This window comes from Macrobrachium rosenbergii, chromosome 44 (assembly GCF_040412425.1).
Source record: "Macrobrachium rosenbergii isolate ZJJX-2024 chromosome 44, ASM4041242v1, whole genome shotgun sequence".
NCBI classification, from domain to species: Eukaryota; Metazoa; Arthropoda; class Malacostraca; order Decapoda; family Palaemonidae; genus Macrobrachium; species Macrobrachium rosenbergii.
Window position 1 is genome coordinate 24,302,572 of NC_089784.1, and position 27,057 is coordinate 24,329,628.

The following is a 27,057-nucleotide window of genomic DNA, read 5'->3' on the forward strand; positions in this document are numbered from 1 at the left end:
AATTGCATATATGCAAACCATCCACTGGAATATTCCAGGCCTTGTATTTAAACTTTTTTGTGTGCGTGCCAGAAATGCCATTTGCATTTTCTCTTATATTGTTGAGCTTATGTAGCAAAACCTAATTGACAGCTGGTTTATTACAATAACAATGACTTTGTAAGGTAATGGCTAAGTGTACTGGGAATCACTGACTGCGAAAACCAGATGAAATTAAGAATACTAAGAGTGAAAAGGTGGCTTTAAGAACGGTCTAGATTTCAGCCTTGTTTGTTGTGCCAAACATTGATAACACTCTCTAGAACTGCAAAGTGCTTTGTGTTATTTCTATCTTATTCTGACATAACTGGTTTGTAATTCATTTAAAATTATTACTTTATTGTGTTTATACTAAGAAATCTTACCATTAAAGAAAATCAAGTGATGACTACTGCAGACTACAATTAAATTTTCCTGATCTAGCTGTATATAGAAAGACTAAAAGCAAGTTACTCTTTTCATACATGAAAGCTTAACAAAAGTCTCTTATTGAAAGTTTTCTTGATGTAAAATTGATGATTTACAGTTTTAAACCTTAAAATAATGGCAGTAGTATTAGTATTAGTTGCAGGAAAAGACTTAGTTGTACGTTAGGTAGAGTATTTAAAATTTTGTGAATTGTCTAAACATCATTTATTCCGTTAACCATTTTTTGATCAAGGCTGTGCTGATGCCTAATTAAGCATATAACTTTGGGAACTGTTAGATTTATGTATTAAAATTATTCACTTCTTTCAACAAGCTTTACTTCGCATCTGCTTGTGCAAAACTAGTACTCAGAATATGCTAGAGCTGTTCTTTTCCAGAAGTAATATGTTATGTTTTCCCATGTCTTTGAAGAGAAAACTCCAAAACCTTTGCACATCAACTAGGTTACAAGTATTTGGATGTTTCCAATTTGTTTGAAAAAAGCCTTGCTGACAAGCCATTGCTTTAGCCTTATACTAAGTTCAAGATGGATGTTACACATAGAAACAAAATGAAGATGATTCTGTTACCCTACATGGTGATGGTTCCCTCAGTAGTAAAGGTAACACTTTCAAATCTCTCTAGTCAGTATGAAATTTTACTTTATACTTGAGGCATGTTAACTCATTTGGAACAAAGAGAGAGAGAGAGATTCATATATGAACATCATCATCATTTCATTTATGTTTTTACATCATGACTTTTCAAGGCTGGAAGCATATTAAGTTCTTTTAATTCTCTTCTTTGAAGTGTACAATGTATGAATTCCAGTCTGATTTGTGCCATCATTTGTGCCGTCTTTACATTATCTTTTAGGTTTAATTATAGTTTTGATGTCCTTCCATTTCCACATCTACTATTTTACTAATTGCAATTCTTTCTTTCACATCACATACCTTAAGTATTGTAATCTTTGAGATTTTAGTCCATTTTTCAGCCACTGAATACCATATTTCATAGCTATGTGCTCATTTATGATATGATCTTTCCTGAAAGTCAACCTGCTCTACAGTGGCATACTCCTTCAACGAGGGCTACAAAGTAACAATCTTCAAATGGCATCCCTATTCCATAGTTTGTATAGGATCTTTTATTTGTGAGACTCCTCTTGTGTGGAACTGATCAGTGTTGCTCAGTTAGAAATTTTCCAATTTTGTTAATGATTCAGACTCAGCAGTTTGGTGTGTGAATTTCTTGAGTCACCATTGGCTTGCAGCAACTTCCAGGGACACAAGTTAGATATGTAGGAGAAAGGCACAAAATTCAGCATGACCATTCTTGAGATCTTAAAGAGATGTAGTGGTCAGACCCCTGCTGAAGGGGGATTTACTCCACTTTGTAGCGAGATCATTATATTTGCGAAGTGTATTTACAGTTGCCCACTTCAGCCTGAGGTGAAAAGATATCTGTTCTTATATCATGTAATTAATACATCATGTGTTAAAATACAGCACAGTACTCTATACAATAGAAAGAATGGGCATAGACAAAAAATATCTCTATACAGTTCATAAACTACCTTGTCATTTTCAAACTCAGTAACAGATTTTCAAATTACTGTTGTGCTAATTATGAACAGTTATCAAGTGCCTTTAAACAAGCAAATGCATATTACTATTTTACTTATTGCAAAATTAGCATTGATAGTATCCATCTGTATTGTGGGATGTTCAAGCTGACAGCTAAACACTTGTTGGTTCATTCCACCTGAGTGCCAGAAAAAGCATCCAGCTTTTGAAAAAAAAAAATTCAAAGATGTATGTGCAAATCTTCATATTACATTAATCTGTGTCCTGTACTGTATTATCAATTTTTCCCTTAAAAACTTCATTATTTTAGAATCATAAATCTCATATTTATCATATCTCTCTATAGTCAAAATGAAATTGTATTATCAGTGCTGCAATGAAGTGTTTTAATACTTTACTGTAAAAATTTACCGTGCATATAATTGAAGGAGAAGGAGCAATAGACAATTTGCCTGAACATGTTACTATGTAATTATTCTTAGCAAGAATTTCATATTATTACAAAATTAATTTCTTTTTCATATTTTGATATTGGTGTATTTTACATAATCTTTAGATACCTTGAATAATTTTTTATTTTATGAGAGGGTTTTTTAATTATAGGTAACAAAATCAAATCAGATCAAAACTTTATTCATATGCATACAACTAGTAACCATATGCAAATAGTGTAAAAATATAAATATTGGTAAAATGATTTATCCCTTGGGACTTACAACCTGATAAAATAAGCTAGCACACAAATTGTCTAAAATTTCTTTCAGCTGTACAAAATTCAAGATACATTAGCTAAAGTTTTATTTACAGTCAGTAAGTTCTTTTATTACTAATATTTTCCATTCTTCTCCTGAGATCAGTAATCTAAATAACTTTCTTTGAACATCATTTGTGCCTATACACAGAAGGTTATTAATATTTACGTCTACAACATTTGACATAAAAGAAAGGTTTCTTTATATTATAGATTTTCTGTTAATAAAACAATTTCTAAAATAAAATGATGGTATTGCAGACAAATGATTATATTCACTTGAGAAAAATCTATGCAGCCTACTTAAAATTTCCAAGGATGGCATCAAAGTTTACATTAATGGTGGGATTAAATTGCAATGTCCTCTTGTGCATATGTAAGGCCCTGCGAGGGATAAAAAATTTACTTTTGTGTATTCATAGCCTGTAGGATCTTATGCTGCAGACAATTTTGTTGTAACCCATTGTATCTAAAAGAGATGACTCTTATTACCTCACAATATATTTTTCAATAAAAATGTCAGTTCTTCATACAGTATCAGTAAACACATACACTAAAATTTATTCAGTTTTGATATCCTGTGGCACACTGTAGCCAGCACTAAAGTTGGCATTAATGGTGGGATTAAATTGCAATGTCATCTTGTGGTTATGTAGGGGCCTGCAAGGGATGAAAAGTTTACTTTTGTCTGTTCATAGCCTGTAGGATCTTATGTTGCAGACAGTTTTGTTGTACCACATTATATCTAAAAGAGATGACTCCTATTACCCCACGATATATTTTTCAATAAAAATGTCAGTTGCTTATACAGTATCAGTAAACACGTACACTAAAGTTTATTCAGTTTTGATATTTTTGTAGATGGTACCATTTACAGCGAGTCTGCCGTGACGCACTGTAGCCAGCACTAAAGGTTCCTTGCATCATCTCTTGAGCCGTAACTGTATTAGTTTCATTTGTCCACTTAATTACTAATCACTAATTTTCACTGTATATGAAAACAAAGCTTTCAGAAGAGCCCTGTTAGTACATGATTGTGACCCCGTTGCTCTTGTTCAAGCACTTCATAAATACTGTAATAACAAACCAGAGATATGGACTGGCAATTAGCTACACAGCCAAATAGGGATACTCATACAAATGTGTACGTGACTAGTAGTTTACACATACAAATATCTAGAGATGTTCTCAGTACTGGTTTTCACTTGTTTCTAGAATGTTTTACTTGAAAAGCTTGGAAAGAAGAGTAATTTATAGTATTTGTTGTAAAGTAATTACTGTACTGTAATTACAAATAAATCTTGCATAAACAGGAGAAAAGTGATATTCACTTCATGCTTTAGGTTGCTTTAATGTATTGTGGTATTTGTATTCAATTCAAGAGATGGCATGTATTTAGTGAAACTTTGGAATAAAACCTAGAAACAGGAATTTTACAGACAAGAGTGCCTTTTTGATTGGATCCATTTTTCTCATTGTGCAATAAACTTAGGTACATTTGTTCTCATGGCTTGCTTGTTTCTGATGTAGTTATTCATGCTGTTTCAACTTCATTTAAATTTTTAGCAGTGTTACTGGTGCTCAGCCCAGTGTAAGTAAAGTGAATCATGTATAGAAGTACTGTACAGTATGCATTAGAGTGTAACACTGTTTAGCTAATTTAGAATTGTTGGTTTTGATTGAATTACTTTAAGTTTTTTACATGTTATTTTTCATAATTAACGCACTTTGCAGTTCACATTTTGGTTGTCTCATGTGTGCACTTGAGTTTCATACAATAAGGCTGTCCTTATGTAATTGGTATATGCATTCAACATTATGACTAGATTTGTCAATATTTTATGTCTTATAATTTTAGAGTGTTGTATCACAGTAAGTTCTGAGTGAAATAATATACTGTAGTACAGTATTACTCTAATCAAATAACTAAAATCTTTCTTCATAGAGGATTGCCCCAGAGCTAATATATATCCTATTAACCATTCTGTCATCTTCTGAATTCAGCAAGGAATCCAGTTGTTGAATTTTTATATATTATAAAGATATTCCCAAAAATGTTTGTACATAGATAATTATATTTTGTCTATTTCCCTTTATTATATGTCTATGTGGTTTAAAGGAAAATTAGTCACCTGATGGTGATTTAGCATAAGATGCCCCTAAATGCAGATATGGATTTCTTTCAAAATCCAAATGTCGTAAATATTTAAAGATGAACAGTAGCAGCAATATTAGATGATAACCGATACTGATGTCCTTTCCAAGTATTGTAACTGGTTATTTTTGCATATGAATCTATGCTATACATTATTTTTAAGCAGTACGTAGTGTTTATAATAAACCATAGGAACAGACTGACAAACTAACAGATACCAGTTAAAAGTCAGTGTTAAAGAGTTTTGAAGGTGTTCCTGGAATGGCTTCAACACTTTTTAATTTTGTGTAAAGTTAATCTTTATTCATGTAAGGTCTTACATAGGGAGAAAACCAGAGTATCAGTTCCATTATAATAAATTACATGATGCTCTTAATCATAAAGGGAGAATTAGCAGCTGCAGTACTTCCTTCACATAAGATTTTACCTCAAAGTCAGGAAAGGCTTTAATGTGAAATTGTCAGTTTTATTTAGTATGACAATTTCAGTATTGATGGATATCAGCCTTTTTGTTGTTATTCTAGTTTTTAATGGAAACATATTTCCCACCCCATCCTCCCTTTCAGGTGGACGGAACTTTGCTGAATGAGTCTGAAGCTTTAACTATTCTAGGTGTAACTTTTGACTCACATCTAACTTTTCAGAAACATCTAATGAAAGTTTCAGCAAATGCTGCACGAAAGTTAGGTACAGCATTGTTTGTAAGGCCTCATATGTTTATAAGAGTGATAAAAGCAATGTAACCTGTTTTAGGTCATTGGTACTTCCTTTACTGGACTACTGTTCTCTGGTGTGATTGTCTGCTTCTGCCAGAGATGTATCTCTTTTAGATAGAGTGGTTCGTGGTGGTAGGTTTCTATTTCCTAATAATAGCAGTTATGACTTTGGACCATCGACAGATGGTCTCTTATTTGTCACTTTTGCATAAGTTGTATTTCAACAGAGATCTTTCACATTCACAATTGATCCCTGATCCCCTTTGTCTGCTGAGAGCAACCAGACTCGCTGAACAGCAGCTGTCAAACTTCTCAGTTCCAGAGGTCTTTTATTACTCACCCCGTTGGACTGTGGCACAGCCTCCAGAGGATGCCGGGCAACTGGAACTTTTGAGATTCAAGTTGAAATGCAATGCATTAATACCCTAATACTGTACTATTCTTCTTGCATTTTAAAACTTTTTTGTCTATTTATTATTTTTTTTTCTTTTTTGATAAGTGGGATCTCTTGCTTCTGTATTTCACTTTACTTCCTCTTACTTCTTCTTAATGAACACCATATTCTTTGGAAGCTTGAATTTCAGGTCAGTGGCCCTTTGGGCTCATTCCATATTAATAGTTTTCATCTACTGAATAATAATATAATAATAATAATATAAGGTTGCTCTTACAAAATGACAAATTTTTAGAGTAATTTGTATTTTTCCTAACTTACAAACCTGACCTCTTCACAGCGAGCTGGAAATCCCGCTGTTAGACTTTTGCAAGGTGGTTATGGTAATAGCTACCGATGGTAGGGGTGGAAGCACTGCCCACCAAGTTGGTGCGCATTCAATTCTATGTAGTTTACCTTTTGGCCCAGGTAGGAGAATGAGGAGTGATAAGAGGTGGGCCCTTTATGTAAATATGTGAGTTTGTATGTTAGGAAAAATACAAATTACTTTAAAAATTTGTCATTTGTTCCTACACAAATACAAACCCTCGGTCTTTACATGTGGGAGACTTACGTTTGGAGGGAGGATTCTAAGTAAACTCTTAACTGACTGGTAGTTCAGCTCACCTGGGTACTCTCTTCCCAGCCATAAAAGAGCAAAGGAAGGAGACCATACCTCTGATCTACTGGACAGTCATCTAGATCACCTGCATGCACTCCTGTCCAGCACATGACGGCTCATTCGCTGTTCCTCTGCCCAATGGAAGAGGAAGACAGGAGAAAGGGAGGAAGCCATTCCCACACACACCTCCCTGCAGCTGCATACCTTAAGTGAGATGCAAGCTTTCCCTCAAGAGCTGAGTGAACTACATGACTTGTTGAGCATCCACCATAGGATCCAAGGAAAAGGAGTCCAAGGACCTATGGGCAACATCCCAAGGTAAAAGGGGATGAATGTGATCTGCATGATTAGATCTGGCCCAAAACGTACTGATGTCCACCAGGAAATTGTGGGGTACACTCATTTGATCATCTCACTAGTCAGAGAAATGACAAATTGGTCACCATTTCTCGGCCAACTCGAAGCTAACAAATGAGTTGTTGGCATTGGGCTGAAAGTCTATTCTTTTCGGAGGCAACATAACGTCATACTGTCATTGGTACTGCAGGACCATAGAAGTGGAATGCTCCATCTCACTGATCACCATTGAAACATGTAGAATGGCAAAAGGCATAAGCTTCCATAAAAGGAATATAGAAAATGTCTTGATTTTTTGTATAATAGGTGTACTACACACATTTTTAGGACTTTTCATTGCCTTCATCATTTTATTTCATTCAACAATTCACATTTTAAAAAATACAGTACTTTCTGCAAAACTCTTACCTTAAAAATTGAATAAACATACCCAAAATGTAGTTTTAGTAGTTGGTTATTAAAACTTGAAATTCTTACTGATATGTCTTAACATGAGTGTGATAACTTTTAACCATGCATGGTGGATAGAACAACTGAGTTACCATTTCTTATTTCCACTGAATGGACACCAGGTTATTTATGAGTTATGAAACTAACTGCTGTATAGATTTCTTAAGGATTTCAAGTAAATAAACTAATCCTGGAATTGCATTCACATGCATTTTTATAATCTCTTATTGCACCTGATAATGATTCAGATAACCTTCAATCACATTTTTGTTTCAATTTTGTGGCTAATTTTCAGTATTTATCACATAAATACTGTGTATAAATTACATATTGATTTGTCATAACTCATCCTAAATAGTAGATGTCTGTTTTTCCCATGTTTTTTTTTCCATTCTGGATGAGTACAAGTTAGTCTTCTAGCATTTTAGAAGTGTGTTATATTTTGATGCTGCTCATGGTTTGCTAGTTAATTAGATTTTGTACATTAACATATTTTCTTTAACTTAACCAATTTGGTTATTTCTGTGCTTTAACTTAACCAATTTTGGTTATTTCTGTGCTTTAACTTAACCAGTTTGGTTATTTCTTTGTTACTGGGGAATGATATAATGTTTCTTTGTATCATTCTCCAGTACCATCATTAACTTATTCTGACTTCACTTTGCATAATTTTTCACATTTCTCAATTAATACAATTAATGAATTATGTTGTTGCTTGTAGAGAACAGGTATGCTTAAAGTGTTTCTTTCTTTAAGGTAATAAAAGTTAAACAGGGTTAAAGTCAAGCAGAGGTCTTCTGTTATTATATACATGTTACTTGAATATCTGAAACTTGTAAGAATACAGTAGCCTAATTATTTTAGTACAATATTTTTGTTTATATTTTAAGTGTTTACATACAAAAGCCATTAGCTGTAATGGACATTTTATTAATGTTGCCTCTAATTTCCTATAATTCTTATTGCTCAAGGGATACATATACTAATGTCGTGGTCAATCCAAGTTACTATACCAATAATACAAGTTTGTCCAGTAAACCTTCAGTATCAAAACCATACTGTATACTTTAGTTAAAATACATTTTCATTCAGTATAGAAATTGTTGAATGGTGCATTTTTCCACATTAGGTTGATTGTTTTTCTTGACATTAGCAACATCATTTGACACTAAATTGTTCACCTTCTTTTGCTATTTTCTTCAAGCAATACACATACAGAAGGACTTCAGAGATATTTATGAAGCAGTTGACTTATGCCTGCTTATGCTTTTGACTGTGATTTTTGTCATTTCTTCTCATGGGTATACATTACCTGTATATTATTACCTTGAATTGCCAATATGCAGACAAAACTCTGTTGGTCCCTGCATTGTCAAGGTAAAAATTCTCAACTGTGATGGTTATGAAAGAAAGCTTTGATTTAACACAAGATGTTTGAGTGAAGCCATGGTTTAACATATTTCCTTAAGGTATTGCCATGTTTTGTTCATTGTTGTAGAAAGAGCGAGTATTTGATGAGTTTATGGAACTTCCTCTTAGAAATTGGAAATTTGGAACTAGATTACAGTAAGAATTAGTTGCCATTCAGTGGACTGTTGATATTAAAACATTATAAAAATATTCATGTTCATCAATTGCTTATCTTGGAAGGAATATTTTGGTTTGTAAAACTTCTGTAAGTTTGTATTTCTGTCAGCTGTACTTAGGTCAGTTTAATAGATCATATTAACTAGTGCTCTTACACTGCCTCTTTTTTTTTTTCTTAAACAGTCAAGTGTCATAACGATTACGGGCATGGTAAGCGGCTGATATGCGTTAAGACATCTTGCTTTCTCCAGTCTTTTCTTTTAATTTGAGAATGATTTTCAGTTTCATTTGCTTATTCAGATGGCAACAGACAGACCCTGTGCCTGACAGAGATTATAATGCTTTTTTTTTATTTCTTGTGAATTTTTAAGTTTTAATTATTAGTTAAAATTAACATTTTAGTATTCTGACAAAAACCAGTACAGATAGACAAATTAAATATTTTAATTGGGTATTTCTGACATTGTTTGTTTTTCTTTTGCTCAAGTGCTTCTTTTCCTGTGTGGACTGAGAAGCATGTTATTTATATACTAAGCATGTAATATAAGTTTGAAAATTATCATAACAGATGCAGTAACTAGGATAATTTCTTTAACTCATTCTTAGGAATGCCTAGCAAAGGTTACAGCTAATGGTATGAAAAATGTTGATAAGAATTATTTATCACATTTACAACATTACAGAACATAAGTAACATGGTATTTCTTTTGTTCATTACTATCATGTGCCACTACATTGCAAAATTGTCTAACTGCAATGTTTAGAATTTAATAATAGTACTGTAATAAAGGGATTTTGACGAAGGAAAAATCTATTTCTGGAGAGGGGACCGTGTCACCCGATGAAAAAGTCCATTCAGCACTTATTTCTAGGTAATTCCGTTGCTAGATACCAGAGAAAGCTAAATGAAATGCTGGAGTTACTACCCCCAGAGCGAGTTCCATCAGATGGAGTCGTGTATGGAAAAGGGTGAACTACAAAAAACACGGAACCTTATCCTATAGAGATCCCAAGGTCAAAAGTCCCACAGGGAGGTGCCGTTACAAACCCATGTACCACCCGTGGACAGCACACAAAAACACCGCTAGCTGCATTCCATGAAAGCAGCACCCCACCAGAATGATGTTTACTATGGGAGGGACATGACACATGGTGGAGGTGGGTCATCGGGTGACACGGTCCCCTCTCCAGAAATAGATTTTTCCTTCACAAAATCCCTTTTCTGGATCGGGTCCCGTGTCAGCCGATGAAAATTTAACAGAGAAATAAACATAATTCTTAAACTAAAAAGATAAAAATTCTAAAGGGAAACAAAAGACCGAAGGTCCAAAAGAAACTTTTCAATCACTAGTAACAATAACAATAATGTACAAAAGAAACTGATGTTAGCTTAAAATTAACATGACAATTGTGAAAAAGTACATAAACAAAATAACTATACAATATTGAAAACCTTAAATGTGTCATTTAGACAAATACATGGAAAACACAGCCAGGTGAGAAGTCACGGCAAGCCTGACTGAAATGACCGTAAGGGGATAACTGAGGCAGTGGAGGAGGAAATGACTAGGAATCAGAAAGGGAACCAGAGGGAGGGACAACGTTCCCTGCCGCGACTGCTGAGAATTTAAGAGCTTCTAAGGATTTCAAATAGTGACGTTTGAAAACCAAGGGTGACTTCCAACCGGTGTACCTGGTAAGATCCGTGAAATTCATGTAATGGAAGTAATTAATGGAGGTGGCCACAGCTCTGATATCATGAACTTTTGGGACTGAGTCAGGGTTAGCCTGCTTGATAAAGTAAAGGATCTGTTGTCTAATAGCAGACATAGAGAGATTACCCCCTCCTTCCCTGATAAAGAGAGGCCCAGAAGAGATGTGAGAGGACCTGTCTAAATAAGCCCTCAAAGTATGAACTGGACACAGGGACAGGTCTAGAGGCAGAGGAAGAATTTTCCAAGGCGACCACCTATGCTGGGATCTTCATTTTTGGCCAGGAAGGTAGGGTGAGGAATCAGCAAAACCTCCCCTGATGGAAGGAAGTCGACGCGTGGTTGGGTTCCCTAGAGAGTGCAGACAGCTCCGAAATTCTAGCACCCGAAGCCAGGCTAACTAAAAAACGTTTTCCTCAACAAGGAAAGGTAGGGGCAGGATTGATTATCGATATCTGAGGTTAACTTCAACACGTCATTTAGAAACCAGGAAACCGTATGTGGACGGATTACTGGCCTCAGACGTGCACATGCTTTTAGGGATGGAAGAAAAGTAAGGGTCTGTGAGGTCAATTTTGAAACCATACAAGAACACTTTACGTAGAGCCGACTTGACTGTAGTAACAGTACTAGCGGCTAAACCCTTCTCAAACAGTGATCTAAAAAAGGAGATTGCTAAATTAATGGTCATTACTGTAGCCTCAGATTCTCTTAAAAAGAGTGCTAGTTTCTTAATTGCTGAGTCGTACTGACGAAGAGTGGAGGCCCGCTTATCTGATTCTAAGAACATGGTATTGACAGGATCAACGTTAGCATCCCTTTGAGCCGCAAACTTCATAAAGTCCACAAAGCCAGGGCATTTTGGATTTTTGAGGAAGCTGACACAGTCTGAGTTTGTACTACTTGTGTTAGTTTCGGACTGGGGATTCGGATGTGGCGAAGTTTCAGTTCTAGTAGAAGAGGAAACCAGCTGCTCTTTGGCCAGTAGGGAGCCACTAGAGCTACCTGACCCTTGAACGTCCTCAGTTTGTGGAGGACTTTCAACAACAAGTTCACTGGAGGGAACAGATAGATCACCTTCCACCTGTTCCAATCCAATGACATTGCGTCCGTGAAAAGAGCTTGAGGGTCCAGGTTGGGAGCTACGTAATGAGGGAGCTTGTTGTTGAGCTTGGTTGCAAACAAATCTACCTCCAGACCCGGAACTAGTTGGCAGATCCAATTGAACGAACCCCTGTCTAGGGACCACTCCGACTCGAGGGGAGTTGTCCTGGAGAGAGAATCTGCTCGACGTTCGGACCCCTGCAAGATGGGTGGCAGATAGGTGCCACTTGTTCTTGCAGGCCAAGGAGAAAAGTGCAATCATTACCTGGTTGATCCTGCTCGATTTTGAACCTCTCCTGTTTATGCAGTGGACTACCGTGGCGCTGTCCAGAACCAGCCTTATGTGAATCTTCTTGGGGAAGAAGCTTCTTCAAGGTAAGGAAGACCGCCATGGCCTCCAGAACATTTATATGGAACTGGCGGAACATGAGGGACCAAGTCCCCTGTACTTCTTGGTGTTGAGAATATCCTCCCCACCCGCTTAAGGAGGCGTCTGTGTGGATAACCAACGCTGGAGGAGGAAATTGAAGGGGGACTGACTTGGACAGGCTCTTGACAGACGACCAAGGACGGAGTCGCTTCTTCAAGATGTGGGGAATCAGAGACACCTTGTCCCTGAGACTGACATTTGCCCGACTCCGCCACACTCTGTTGATATCCTTCAGTTTCACTTTCAGCAACAGGTCTGTCACCGAAGCGAACTGAAGGGAGCCCAAGACTCGTTCTTGGGTCCGCCGAGAGGCCCTTTGGATTTGAGAAACTGTCTGGTTGCTCTGGCTATCTCCTTCCTCTTGGGAGGAGGAAGAGAGAGCTTGTGAGAATTCAGATCCCACTGGATTCCTAGCCATTGAAAACAACTGCTGGGAACCAGGCGGGACTTCTCCCTGTTTACACGAAAGCCCAAGGATTCTAGAAAGTCGACCACCACGGATGTAACTCTCCGGCATTCCTCGACGCTGGATGCCCAGATGATCCAGTCGTCGAGATACGCGGCCAGCGTAATCCCTTGAGACCGGAGTTGTTGTACGACCGTGTCTGTCAACTTGGTAAAAATCCTTGGGGCTATGTTGAGGCCGAAAGGCATCACCTTGAAGGAATATGCCTGCTTTCCGAGCCTGAACCCCAGAAAGGGGGAGAACCTTCTCGCAACCGGGACGTGATAATAGGCGTCGGAAAGATCTAGAGAGGTGGTTACGGCTCCACGGGGCAGTAGGGTCCGAACTTGGGAGACAGTAAGCATCCGAAACTTGTCGCAACGAATGTAGGAATTCAGACGGGACAAGTCCAGAATTACTCTCCGTTTGTTGGAACCTTTCTTTGGAACACTGAAGAGCCTGCCTTGGAACTTCAGAGACCTCACTTTCCTTATAGCCTGTTTCTGTAGGAGATCCTCCACAAAGTCCTCGAGATCCTTGGTCGTAGCCTGATAAAACTTGACTGGTGGAGGGGGATTGTCGATCCAACTCCAGCCTAGGCCCTTGGAAACTATACTCTGAGCCCAGGGACAGAAGGTCCACCGAGCTCGAAAATGATACAGCCTCCCGCCTACAGGATGTATGTCATCGTTCCTTGTAGGGTCCGTCTCACGGAGATGAGGAAGGGGTTTACCTTCGAAGCAAGCCTGGCTAGTCAGGGAGGCCACTTTCGAAGCGCAAGGGAGAAGGAGAACATCACTGAGAGTGAACATAGTGAACACTCCCTTAGCTGGTGTGAGCTTAGTGTTCTCCGCTTGCCACTCCGTAAGGGTCCTCATCAAAGACGACTGGGCTTGGTCCCTAGGATAGATGACCGTCTCCTTAGGGACTTTATCAGACCTGTTCCAAACCTCCCCCTTCAGCCTGGCAAAACCAGTGTAGGGAGATGTCAGGTCCGGAGGATAGAACTCTAACTCTTCCACTCTCCTCGTGCCTAAACCCTCTATGGTAAGAGTACCTTCGTACTCGGGAGCATAAAGGGTGAGACGCCAAGGATTCCCTAGATCGAAGGGAGGGAGAGTGGAAGGGTCAGGAACAGAATGCCTAGAACGTTGTTGAGATTCCACCTTCTTCGAAAGGGAGTGAAGAGAAGAAGCAAGACCAGACAGCTTACTGTCTACCCTCGCGTCGATCTTCTCAAACCTCTCGTGTCGATTCTTTCCAGGAACTGTTCAAAGAACTGAAGTGTATCCAAGGAAGGAGGAGGGGGAACTACCTGACGTGATTGAGGCTCCGCCTGGGGCCCGGAAGGGGAGGCTGTACTGTCGACGGAACGGGGCTCGTTGCCCGTGCCGCGCGCCGGAGGACCCCAAACCGGTCTGCGGGAGTAGGTAAGGTTTTCTTTTTTAAAGGACTTCACCTTCGGGCAATAGACCCAGACGTGCCCGAAAGGTATGAAGATTTAGAGAAGCCTTTAAAAGAAGCAACAGAGGAAGAAGGAGAGTTAAACAGTGAAGAACCTGCCTCACTTACCCCCTTACCTGCCTGATGCTCTGGGATAATGCTCGGAGACTCAAGGTCGGGATCGAGTTCCGCCGCGTCTTCCGGGGCGCCGCCGCTCAAAGCCGAACCGTCTGGAGAGGGCTGGGTCAACTCCCGAATCCCGGCAATCAACGGAGCAGCAACCTCGTCGGTGACAGAAGCTGTGATCCAAGCGCCGGGAAAAAGGACATTACAAATGTCCTTCGAGAGTATGTAGGGATTGCCAGCTCCTACGTTGCGCCCAAAGCCGCTAACCCAGACTTTGAGGGCCTGAATCGAAGAATCACGAGACTTGCGGTCAGCCTGCCGGAAGAAAAACATTATTGTCGTCTTACCGAAGGCGGAGGGAATCGATAAAATTATAAACATTATAGTTGGCTAAGAAGGAAAGATGCATGATTACCTACCGAATCATCGATAGCCTGCTCGTAAAGAGCGTAGCAAACATCACATCCGTCAGGGTGCCAAACAATAAGATCCCCTACGTGGACCGCATCCGGAGTGAGACCGACAAACTTCCGTGGCCGCTGGCCTGATGGAGGGCTGCGGAGCACCCTTCTTCTTGGCAGCGTACCACCTGTAAGAGTATGAGATTATGAGTACACTGTGTAAGGTGCCGGAGTAGTGTGCCGGAGCAACACAGTATTAAGCCAAGCCGTGAAACCAGCCGGAATGATCCGGGAGGTAACCTGGTAAAAACTCATACAAGCAAAAATAATAATAATAAATAAAGCAAAACAAATTTACCGGAACTAGCCGGAGTAACATGCCTTAAAGTAAGTGACGGATACAAAGTGAAATGAAATGAAATGGGAAGGTTAAACTGTCCGGAGAAAGCGTATTCCCAGTAACTAAAAATAATATGAAACTAGCGATAACGGAAGACCGATAAACGCTAGAACCGCCGGAGCGGGAAGCAAGGAATGCGCTCCGATAGAAGACAGTAGTTAGCTAAGGTCAGGAAACGTCAAGAGCCCAACACGAAGACAGTCAGGCGGAAAGCCCTAACTGGCAACGAAGAAGGGACTGAACCGGAGTGTCGCTAAATTAAACGACACGCCGGAGAAGACGTATGAAGGGGAGAAATGGGAACCCCGGAGGAAGAACCGAAAAGGAACGACCAGAGAGTGGGAATGCACAATCCGGGCGTTCCGTGTCCTCCCGCCCACACACTGACTGAGTCGTTACCCAGCAAACGCGAGAGAAGCAGGAGAGGAACAGGGACAACCTCCTCCAAGGGGGAAACAGGGAGATAAACATGGCCAAAGATGGTGGACAGGAGAGGGGGAAGCTCTCCCGGCCACTAACAGTCCCCGGAGGGAGAGAACAAAGGTAAAGTCACGGACCGTACCAAAGAGAGGCCAACCATGCAGAGGAAGGGGGCACAGGCTATAGGCTAGGAAAAGGATGGGTCGACATAACCAAAAACTAGAACTAACCTTAAGTAAATACCAAACTAGGGTAGGCTACATGAAGCCCCTCGCTATCCCAGCTTAACCAAGAGGCTCATAGCCTACGCCTGGCCAAACAGGAGAGGGAAGCAACATGAGGTCCCCCGCTATTCCAGCTTAACGAGAGGCTTATTAGCCTACGCAGAAAGCCGAAACAGGGGAAGGGAACATAAAGGAGAAGACCCTGGTAAAACTTAAGGAAAGCGCCGCATGGAAAAAACGAACACAAAACCCTAGAAGGGCATGTGAACGGAAAGAAGGAACGACCATCCCCTCCCCCCCTTTTTTATGGAAAAAAGGGGGAAAGCCTAACGCCCAAAAAGGGAAACCAAAGCTAACACCAACCCATAAAGAAAAATATCAATACAAAACAAGAGGAGGACCATACCCAACACGATGTGGACGTGAAGGGAAATGGCATAAACAAAAACAAACATCCATGATAATCAACAAATATCAAATGCATCCGAACACTGGGTTAAAGGGGAAACAAAAAAACTTAAAAGTACAAACGTAAATAAAATTCCCAGAAGCTACGAGAAGGGAAGGGCAAAAATAAGGCATGTAAATGAACTGATAAAAGGCGAATAGGCTCGAGGGGGAAGCCCGACGCCTAAACACCAGCCCTCAACTCGAAGCAAAGGGAAACAAACGTTAGTCAATCAAAATCACTAATTATACCTCATGAAAAGGAAAATGCTCCTAAACACGAAGAGGAACCGTGAAAAAGATTGAAAAACAGGGCGACCTAAGATCACGAACCCCGCATGGAGGTCACGTGAGGTCGTGAGAGGAGATCGAGACGGGCGTTATAAATCCCTTTAATTATTAAACTAAAGGGAAATAAGGAGCCTCAATCGCCTCAACTAAAAAACGAAACATTGGTACTCAACTTAGGTGACGAAAGACCTTGTGAGGAAGCCATAATGAGCGAAAATGCACAAGATTAAAAGCACAACGAAAAAACGTGTGAACGATGGTGCTTGCTGAAATGGAATGCGGCTAGCGGTGTTTTGTGTGCTGTCCACGGGTGGTACATGGGTTTGTAACGGCACCTCCCTGTGGGACTTTTGACCTTGGGATCTCTATAGGATAAGGTTCCGTGTTTTTGTAGTTCACCCTTTTCCATACACGACTCCATCTGATGGAGCTCGCTCTGGGGGTAGTAACTCCAGCATTTCATTTAGCTTTCTCTGGTATCTAGCAACGGAATTACCTAGAAATAAGTGCTGAATGGACTTTTTCATCGGCTGACACGGGACCCGATCCAGAAATACTTTCTACAAATTGTAGTATGCATTACTGCAATGTTTAGAATTTAATAATAGTACTGTAATAATACTTTCTACAAATTGTAGTATGCATACATTTATTATTGTTGTTATGTGTAACCGTGATAGTATATGGGTAATGAACTCCACACTTACAATAGACTTGCCATCATCCAGCCGGGGCCAGCTTCTTTTACCACCGGCCTTTCATAAGTATGCAGGATGAACTTACAGTACCTTGTTCTGATGTTCAAGACACTTCATAAAATCCCTAGTTTGGGAGCTTTTGTCTCAACCCTTCTGTTAAATTACCTGATATTTAAATGTTGCAGGTACACTAGTAATACTTGAATAACAATCAAATATAATAGTCCCAGTGTTGTGAAGAGATCAATTGTGTATCAAAAATAGATAATTTAATATTTTTCTTGCACAAAGCCAGCTAGTTGCCTAACCTTATATCTTATTTGAAATGCAGAGATTTTGTTAGAACCTAAATATCAGATGGCATAAAATCTGTGCGACTTCTAACTTATTGTTATGGACATGGGCTACAAGGAGTAATGTAAGAAACAAGATCATAAATGGTGTGAAACGAACAATAGGGGAGCAAAGTGGTGTACTGTATACTTTATTTCTCCCTGAAATTAGAGAAATTCATAAATCCTTCATATCCTCCCTTTATTAACTGAAAAAAAGTATAGGGCTTTCTACAAGGAAAAACTCCATGCTTATTATTATACATCCGTTGGCACTATTTGATTTGGGATTGGCAGGATATTAATTTCTTATTATACAGTACAGTATTACCATATTTTTTTTCATACTATTGATTTTGTAAATGCCTTTGGTTTTACTTTTATGTTTTTTTATGTACTTAGTTGGAGCTACTGTACATTACCAAGGGAAAATAAATTTCTATAATGTCTAATTTGCCCTTTGATGGTAATCTAGCTTTATGGACTACGCATATTCTCTTTGTATATATAGTCGACCCACCATATTCACGGGGGGGGGGTTAGGTACCACAACCACCCATGAATACTGAAAATCCACTGTATATTGGAACCCCCTCTCTAAACACATTTATAATTTTGTATTTTAATAGTTGAAACAAAAAATACCCCCCCCTCAAAAAATGCTTATAACTGCCTATTTTAATAGTTCACTGACAATTTTAATAGTTAAGACACCAAATATACCTTAAACTATCATCCTAAAACACTTTGATATTTCAAAGTCATCTTACAACATTACCCTTAAAAATGTACGGCTTACAGCTTAGAGTGAAAACTAATAAAGTCATCCCCAAATTCAGTCACATTTTTCTCTCATACAGTACTGAAGCAGTCCTGTTTTCTTTTTAGTCCATAGGGGAAACATTAGGAATTCACAGGTACTGTACAGTACCTAAATATTTAATATGCATTAAAAAAAATACATTTTATTGATAAATTGCTGTGTTTATATTAATATTAATGCATATTTGAAACGAAATTAACATGAAAAAACAGTAATCAGTGAATATTTATCAATGAAAAAATCCACGATTTACTGAAAAATACGTTCCATAGAAGAATCTGCGAATAACTGAATCCACGAATGCTGAACTGCGAATAAGCAGGGCTCCACTGTATTGGTTAGCTAAATTATTTACTGAGGTTTTGTTTCCAGTCAAAATGTGAACAATTTATATTTAAAAAAAAAAATTGAAAAGGGTTAGTAGAATGTAAAGTTGTAAAATGAAAGTTTTAGTCTTTTCAAGTTGGTTAAAGGAATTTTATTCAGTTTGAGTCTTTCATGAAACAGAATTAATTTAATTTACATTTAATCATGTACTGGCAGTCCAAAAATCACCAAAATGGTAGATATGGTGTCTTCTACCATACCTGGAATAAGTGTTAAATCATGAAAAACAATATTTAATAATGTTACATTATTAGTAGATTACAATTACAAGTAAATTATATTTATTCTTAAATGTTTTAATGATCAGGTTAAACAAGTTACGAATAATAATTAAAGGATTTTGACAAAGGAAAAATCTATTTCTGGAGAGGGGCCCGTGTCACCCGGTGAAATAGTCCATTCAGCACTTATTTCTAGGTAATTCCGTTGCTAGATACCAGAGAAAGCTAAATGAAATGCTGGAGTTACTACCCCCAGAGCGAGCTCCACTAGATGGTGTCGTATTTACTGTATAAGAATAGTATGAAAATTTTTACAATGAATCATAATTACATTTATATAAGAATTCCTCATAGATGGAACCTTCATGAAATCTAAGTTCTCCATAAAATAATGCAGTTTTTTAAGTTCTGTCCCTCCCCTCTTTAGAGGCTCTTTCTGAGTTTTAAAGTTAGAGAAAGTTGATAAAGAATAGTATGAATATGATAAATATTTTATTTATCATTTTGTCTAAAATATACTCTATTATTTGATAGAGTATTACTGCATGCAGAAAAGGGAAGGGGTAAGATATATGAAAATCAGTTCCTTGTGTTTTCCATAGTTTTGTAAATAATGATTTTGCTAAATACAGTAATCTTCTTTTATTGTGAAATTAAGCCAGCCATTTGTTCCTTTATAAGAATGCGAGAGAGATAAATAGATGTTCAGATTACAGTACATATCAGCAGTTCTGCTGGCACTGCCAGAGAAAGTTCCTCCTGGTAATGAGATGTTACTGCCTTTAGTGTAAGAAATAATCCCAGGGATATGTATTATGAAAAAATACCCTACAAACGGAATTCTGAGATAGTTATAATAATAGTACAGTAACTTTCTGAGACAGCTAATCTCTTGATATAAGCTGAACACTGTAGTGGTAATCACAGGAGTATAACATATCGTAATGTAATGTAACCTAGGGTGCCATTTCCTATCATGCACTAAAGAGAGAAAGGCCCTCTTATCCAAAAATTATATTCCCATCTCTCTCAAAATCTAATTGCTTTCACTAGTCAAGAGGCCCATCTTTTGGTAAAATTTTAGTAAAAACCCATTCATAACTTTTTTGTAATGTTGTTTACAAACAGACAAGCAAGCAAACTATGAATGAAACTTCTTGGTGGAGGTAGAATTACAACAGAATATGGAGTTTAGGCCAAAAGCCAAGCGCTGGGACCTGTGAGGTCATTCAACACTGAAAGGGAAATTAAGAGTGAAAAGGTTTTTAAAGGTGTAACAGGAGGAAACCTCACAGTTGCACTGTTGAATCATTTGTTAGGAGAGGGTGGAAAGTAAGATGGAAGAGAATATGAACAGAGGTTACAATAAAAGGATCTTGGTAGAGGTGGTAATAATAGTAGTAAGTTTATTCATATTGTTGCTTGGGGTAACTGTTTTCTTAACAACAGTTGGTTGTAATAAAGACATAATGTACATAAGCATTTGTGACTGTCAGTTCAGAAATTGTTTTTTACTGATATTTTTACCTTATGAAACCGAATATGAATTTCATGTAGGATTAAATCAAATGATTCTCCCCTTTGAAGAATTATATATTACACAATATATTATCCAAGACACAGGAGTGTGTGTGTGTTTGTGTGTCAATGCACGCTGTTGTTTGACTATTTTTGTGTGTGCTATACTGTTATCCTTTGCATGTTTCATGATGGGTTCTGTTGATGGGTATTGATGTTATAGCAATGTTTTTGTAAATCATACCAGTCAAAAGTCAGTATTGGAAGTTTTTAAGAAAACACATTGTGACAGTCTATAGGACATTGCTTCAAGACTGAATGTTGAATCCTATAATTTTTGTAATGTAAATATGACTCCTTGAAATATTAGAATCATTTCTCCATGTGTATACATTTCTGAAAATCAGCAATTGTTTTGTTTATTATTCCCTAGTCACATTGTGGCATGTTACAGAAATCTCTTTGTATTTGCATATGAAATTGATTTGATTTATGATTTAATAGTAAATTTGGAGAAGTGTTATATAAGCTAATTTTAATTCACATCAAGAATTTCACAAAGATAATTTAGTTGTAAATTTCATTATATATTGGCTATGATTATATAATATGATAATGTCTTTTGAATTTTCTCTGCTAGTTGGATTAGGTTAGAATTTATTCCTGAATACAGTAATAAATTAAAGCACATCTTGGATTGAACTCTGTCACTCAGTAAAAACAAAGTCCAAATAAAATGTGTAAAGAAACTTGCAATTCATGACATTTACTTTATTATATCTTTTTCAGTATGCTGTATTACCATGTATTTTAGGTCTTAGTCAGAAATTTTGTGTCCATTCCACTGACAATTCTCTAGTGTACATGAATGCCAAAATGTATGTTTGGTTTCCTTCAATTAGTGAAGTACTCTAATATACAGTACAGTATACACAAATACAGTACTTTAGACATGAAGTATTTTTGCTTATGGAGTGAGCACTGCTTTCATTTGGAAAGAATTTTCTTGTTTTATAATACTTATGGCCACTCAGTTTTATTCCTGTCTTTATCTTTTGTTTATGTTGGAAATATAACCCAGACTTATAACATATTTCTCTTATAACACATCTATTTCTTATAATATTATACACAAAGTCTATGATGGTGCGGTAGTAATGTAGTGATAACAAAGGAGTTTGGCTCTGATGTTGTGACCTTGTATGCTTTTTCATTAATACTGGTACATTGAACTGCTGAATGTTGACTACTGATAAAGTGATGTGCCTTTGATTTTTCTGTTCCTTTATAGTCCTTTTTGACCTACAAGGTACTTTGATAAATGATCATATTATTACACTGTAACTATTTCAGAGATGTAATTTTCATTGTTTCCACCCAACTGTACTCTGAAGGTGCTTTTTCAGATGATGCATTACTTATTTAATGATTTATATTTTTTAATTTTGTATTCTACAGAGTATTGTTCATGAAGGTGGTTTGGTACCCAAGAGTATGTATCAGCCAGGAGAAGACATTGATGGGACAAGGCAACACATCCCTCTTTCTGAGCAATCCATGTATCATTCTGTCTCATTAGGACGTGGGCAGGTGTGTATGTAACTAGATTTTGAATTTGGAAATTTGTCTTTATTTAAAAATGTACTGGATTTTGAATTTGGAAATTTATTTCTTTATTTAAAAATGTACAGACTCGCAGCATTCTGTTATCATTCTTCAAAATATCCAGTTGTGGATGATGACATAGATGCCATCAGTTATAATATAGGGAGAAATGCACATTAAGTTTTCCAGTGCATACATGAATTGTTTTATCATAATTTCCTCATTCATTATTCACCATGTCTTCCTGAAGCAACAATCATATACAGTATAATACACAAATGTTTTTGCTGGACATCTTTGCACAAGTAGCAAAAACAGGTTTAGACGTAGGAAAAACCTATTCTTGGTGGTCGCTGTTGAGTCCTCAAGGAGTTACCTTCCATGGGTCTGTCAAAGCTCCATGGTGACCAAACTAATATCAAAGAATTCTCTTTTAGTCGGTCTCTTGGCCAGGTATTGTGTCATAATGATAAACACTATAAAATATGATGGAGTATGTAATGGACTCAAATATAAGAGGGCTCTTTCCCTTATCTTACAGCAAAGCTGTTCCCACGTTATTTCCTTTGTCAGACATGTTAGAAGAGGAAGTGATTACGCACATGCACAGTCTGCCATATTGTCGACAAGCAGACTGGCAAGAGACCAAGGAAGCCATGCTTTTTTGCCAGGGAAGTGGTGGGTTTTAGGACTCAACAGCGACTATCAAAATTAGGTTTTTCCTACATCAAAACCTGTTTTTTGATAGCATAGTCGCTTGTTTTGTCCTCAAGGAGCTTTAATAAGAAATTGACAGGTGACAAAATGGTTTAAGCTCTCAAATTTTAATCCCAATGGCCCAAAGAAAAAACATTTCTGGTTCCAGGTCAAGCCACAAGTTTCAAGCCCCATTCTTTATTCCAAATACCCTTAAGTTTTGGTAACAAAGAACAAGAAACTAAACACGAACTTATGTTTTAGGATATAGTTCTACAGTGACTTATCTAATCATTCAGGATTTGGTTGCAGTATTGTCACACCTTCTCGCTGTAGCGCCTATGGGGTTAGGACTAACTATACCACCTACTGATACATAGTGTAGTCAAATTTGTTCGAGCTTATGGTAATAATGTTTTAAGAATACTGTCTCTGATGACCACCCTGTACATTCGGAGACTTCTTCGAAAGAGACATTTCTGAAGAAGGCCGATGACATACATACTTTCCTAATACCATGTGACCTAGGAAAGGAGTGTCGATTTGCCTTACAATGAGGTACACTAAAATTATTCTCAGCCCTTGTAGAGAGAGTGGTTTGTTTGTGCTAGGGTGTAAGAAAATCGGACCTTCTGGGATGTTTGCCATGACTTCTAGGTAAACCTTAAGTGCTTGAACCGGGCATAATGTTTTGTCTGCTAAATTGAAATTTCTTAACAAAATAGATTTCCTTCTTAAAGGATTCTCATTCTTGGCCAGGAATGACGGGCCAGGGGACAATAATAATTGATGGTCTGCTGTTTGTGTGATGTATTGTCCCCATCTAAGAGAGCCCAGTTCACTACTATGAGCTCCTGATGCTAACGCAATCAGGAAGAAAGTCTTTTGCAGCATGTGAATTGTGGTTGTATTGGATCTGCTGAATTGAGGGCTGACAGAAGTCTAAGCACCTTATTCAAGGACCAAGTAATTGGAAGCCTTACAGGAGCGGGTCTTAGTAGTGCAAAAGACCAGAGAAAGGAAGTGACATTTCTATGCTAGAGTCAATACTGAATCCATAAAGCAAGGGTTCTGGTAATGGTGCCGCATATGCCATTATTGTTGTAACAGCATGACATTCATCTTCAAAATGGTATATGAGAAAATTTAAGTGTTTCCATACAGATATCAACTGGGCTCTCAGCATGGATATAATCTAACCATATCTTCCATATGGACTGGTGATGTTGAATAGATGATGTCCATAGTTTTTGCACTAGGTACCTAGCAATATTGGGTGAGTAATTTTCACAGTAGACAATATATTGAAAATCCACACATGAAGGTCTTGGCTCAGAAAGGAGGATGCGTAGACAACTTTCCCTCCTAATATCTGGGATAGAACAGCAGACGGTAGTGGAATTGTTCTCTTCACCCGTTGCTGAAATGATAGGAACCAATCCCTGTTTGGCCAATTTGGGACTAAGTAAGCAGTTCCTTTGAAGGTCAGAAGCTTGCGCAAAACCTTTGAAATCTGGTACAATGGAGGAAAAAGGTATATTGTCTTCCATTTTTTCCCGCCTTGTAGGAAGGCATCTCTTGCTGTTGCTTGATTGTCCAAGTTCAGAGACACATACACTGGAAATTTGTGATTCTCATATGTGGCAAAAAGGTCCACTTCCCGTTGTGGAAGCATGTTGGCTATTGTTTGAAAAGAGTGGTTGTTCAGCATCCACTCCGTTGATGCTGTCGTTTTCCTTGATAGAGGGTCTGCTATTACATTGAGAGACCGTGAGGTGAATTGCAGACAAGTGCCACTTCCTTGCTTACGCCATCCGAAGGATGGCTAGCATTACCATACTGAGAGGAGGTGAATCTGATCCCGACCTCTTGATGCAGGACATCGCAGTCATGTTGTCTAGAACCAACAAAATATGTATCTCTTTTGGAGGTTTGAGTTTTTTGAGAGACAAAAAGACAGCCATCAGCTCCAGGAAATTGATATGACAATTCCTCAGAGTAGCTGACCACCTCCCTGCCACCTGATGATTCTCCCAATACCCTCCCCAACTTGTCAATGGGGCATCTGTATGTATTGTCACTTGTACAGACGGAGGAGTCAAGGTGACCTGTTTCGCCAGACTCCTTCCGGGTCCAAGGCCGAAGTATCTCCCCAACTTTTTTATTCTTTAGATTCGGTTGGTCTCGCATCATTTTCCTTGCATGCGATAGCCAGAATTTGTTCACATTTTTTAGTTGCCATCTGAGTATTGGATCTATTACTGATGTGAACAGCAGCAGGCCCATCATATGTTCTAATTGCTGTCTGGAAACTCTGGGCTGTGCAAGAAATGTTTTGAAGTCTTCCCTTATTCTGTTTTGGGTATTGATGGGGAGAGACAACTGGCCATGAAGAGTATCCCAACACAACCCCAGTCACTAAAAATGTCTGCAGGATTCTTAACAATTTATTAGAAAACCTTTGACTGGTGTCTGTTGACCACTGCTCTTAGGTTTCTTAAACACACTTTTCTTGTGGGCCCCCAGATTAACCAATCATCCAAGTAGGATATGAGTTGTATTCCTTCTTGTCTAAGTTCTCGAACAACTACCGTTGCTAATTTTGTAAAAATTCTTGGAGCAATATTTGGCCCAAAGGGCATGACTTTGAATCTGTATGTATCTTTTCCTGTCCGGAACCCTAGGAAGGGGCCGGAAGGAATGGTGATTGGGACGTGCCAGTATGTGTCTTTCAGATCTATAGCAGCTGTCCAGGTCCCTTGTGGAATGATTGAATGTACTTAGGCACGAGCAGTCATCTGAAACTTTTAGCAAACAATGTGCTTGTTCAGTGTTGATAGGTTGAGGATTACTCTTCGTTCGGAAGAATCCTTTTTTGGGGACATCGAAGAGACGTGCTTGATGGTGAATGTATGCATGTTTCTCTATGGCTCTATTTAACAGGGCCTTCTGCACATAATCTTCCAGAGAGGGGTCTGGTTTTTGAAGGAACCCTTTTAAAGGAGGGGAGGATGAGACCACTTCCACCCCAGCCCATTGAAAATAATGCTGTCTCCCCAAGGGGAAGACTGCCATTGCCTGTGGTGTCGTCGAAGCTGACCCCTGACCATACAGTTCCTAGTGGGATCCACCTCTTCCTCTGCCTTTGCCCTTGGTAGGCATTCCAGGTGTTGCTTTTCCTTTTTTCCCTGTAGGAGTGTCTTTGGACTCTGTGAAAAGGATGTCCTTGCTGTTGTTGTTGTTGTTCGTTTGTAGGGATTGTCCCTTCTGGCCACCTAACTGTTTTTGAGGGAAACCTTTGGGGGTGACTAAAGGCTTATATGATTTTTGGTCACAGTGAGCCTTTTTTGGGTTGGATAAAGGGAAGTTTGGGGTTTTTTGTTTCCTGAATTCCTCTTTTCCAAGGAGAGCGTACACTGTACAATTCTGTTGGTGGGCTTGCTTGTTAAGTTGAGCCAAAACAGACTCCTCAAACAGGTCCTTACAGAAGGGGTTAGAATGTAAAAATGAAGTCACATTGGGGAGTGACTTGTTGGAGCCCTCAGTGTTTCCACTCACGCTTTTATGGGCCATTCTAGAAAATCTTGAGGTGCTTCCCATAGGGTTCTCATAAGACTTTTGGCCACAACAGCAAAAATGGTTTTGGAATCTTCTGGAAGCCTTTTGGCAGCAACTTCCAGCAAGGTGGTAGAGGTTATGAAATTCTGCTGAGGCTGTCCCTTCTGAGATTCTTCTTATAGGGGTCCCAAACTGTTGAGTAGCTATATCTAGAGAGAGCTTTTTCCTTTAAAAAGGGAGTTGCATCATTGCCCAATCCTTGCTGGAATTATTCAAGACTGGGGTGACTGTGGCAAATGTCTTTAATTCTGCCATTTTATGTTATTTTGTAGTCACTACAAAACTCTGAGAATCTGTCTTCACATGGTCAATTATTTTAAAAGTGAAGGGACAGAAGGCTGGGGCTGCTTAGCAAACAGTTTGGGTCTTATCCAAAATAGCAGTAGAGATCCATTTTCTGTTGACCTAGTAAAGGGTGTCTTCTATTGCTTTTAATGCTATAGACACAGGTAGGAGAAAATTTTCTTTTAGTGGTTTCTCAACATCTGCTGAAGGTGGTACCAGGCACCATTCTGTATTAGGGAATGCTGCCCTGTCTCTAAATTCCACATGTACAACTTCAACCATGGTTTTTCTCTCAGTAATTAGATACTTACCATCGGGAGAGAA

General features: G+C 38.4%; 1 protein-coding gene across 8 annotated transcripts in view; it reads left to right on the top strand.

Annotated features, from left to right (window-relative positions):
- The window catches only part of retm (real-time), a 262,293-nt gene that overhangs the window by 199,471 nt on the left and 35,765 nt on the right, over positions 1–27,057 (top strand). For all 8 annotated transcript variants that reach the window (XM_067088028.1, XM_067088029.1, XM_067088031.1 and 5 more), the window contains one exon: positions 21,988–22,119. In XM_067088028.1, coding sequence (XP_066944129.1) covers positions 21,988–22,119 — 132 coding nt within the window. The remainder of the gene's footprint in view (positions 1–21,987; positions 22,120–27,057) is intronic.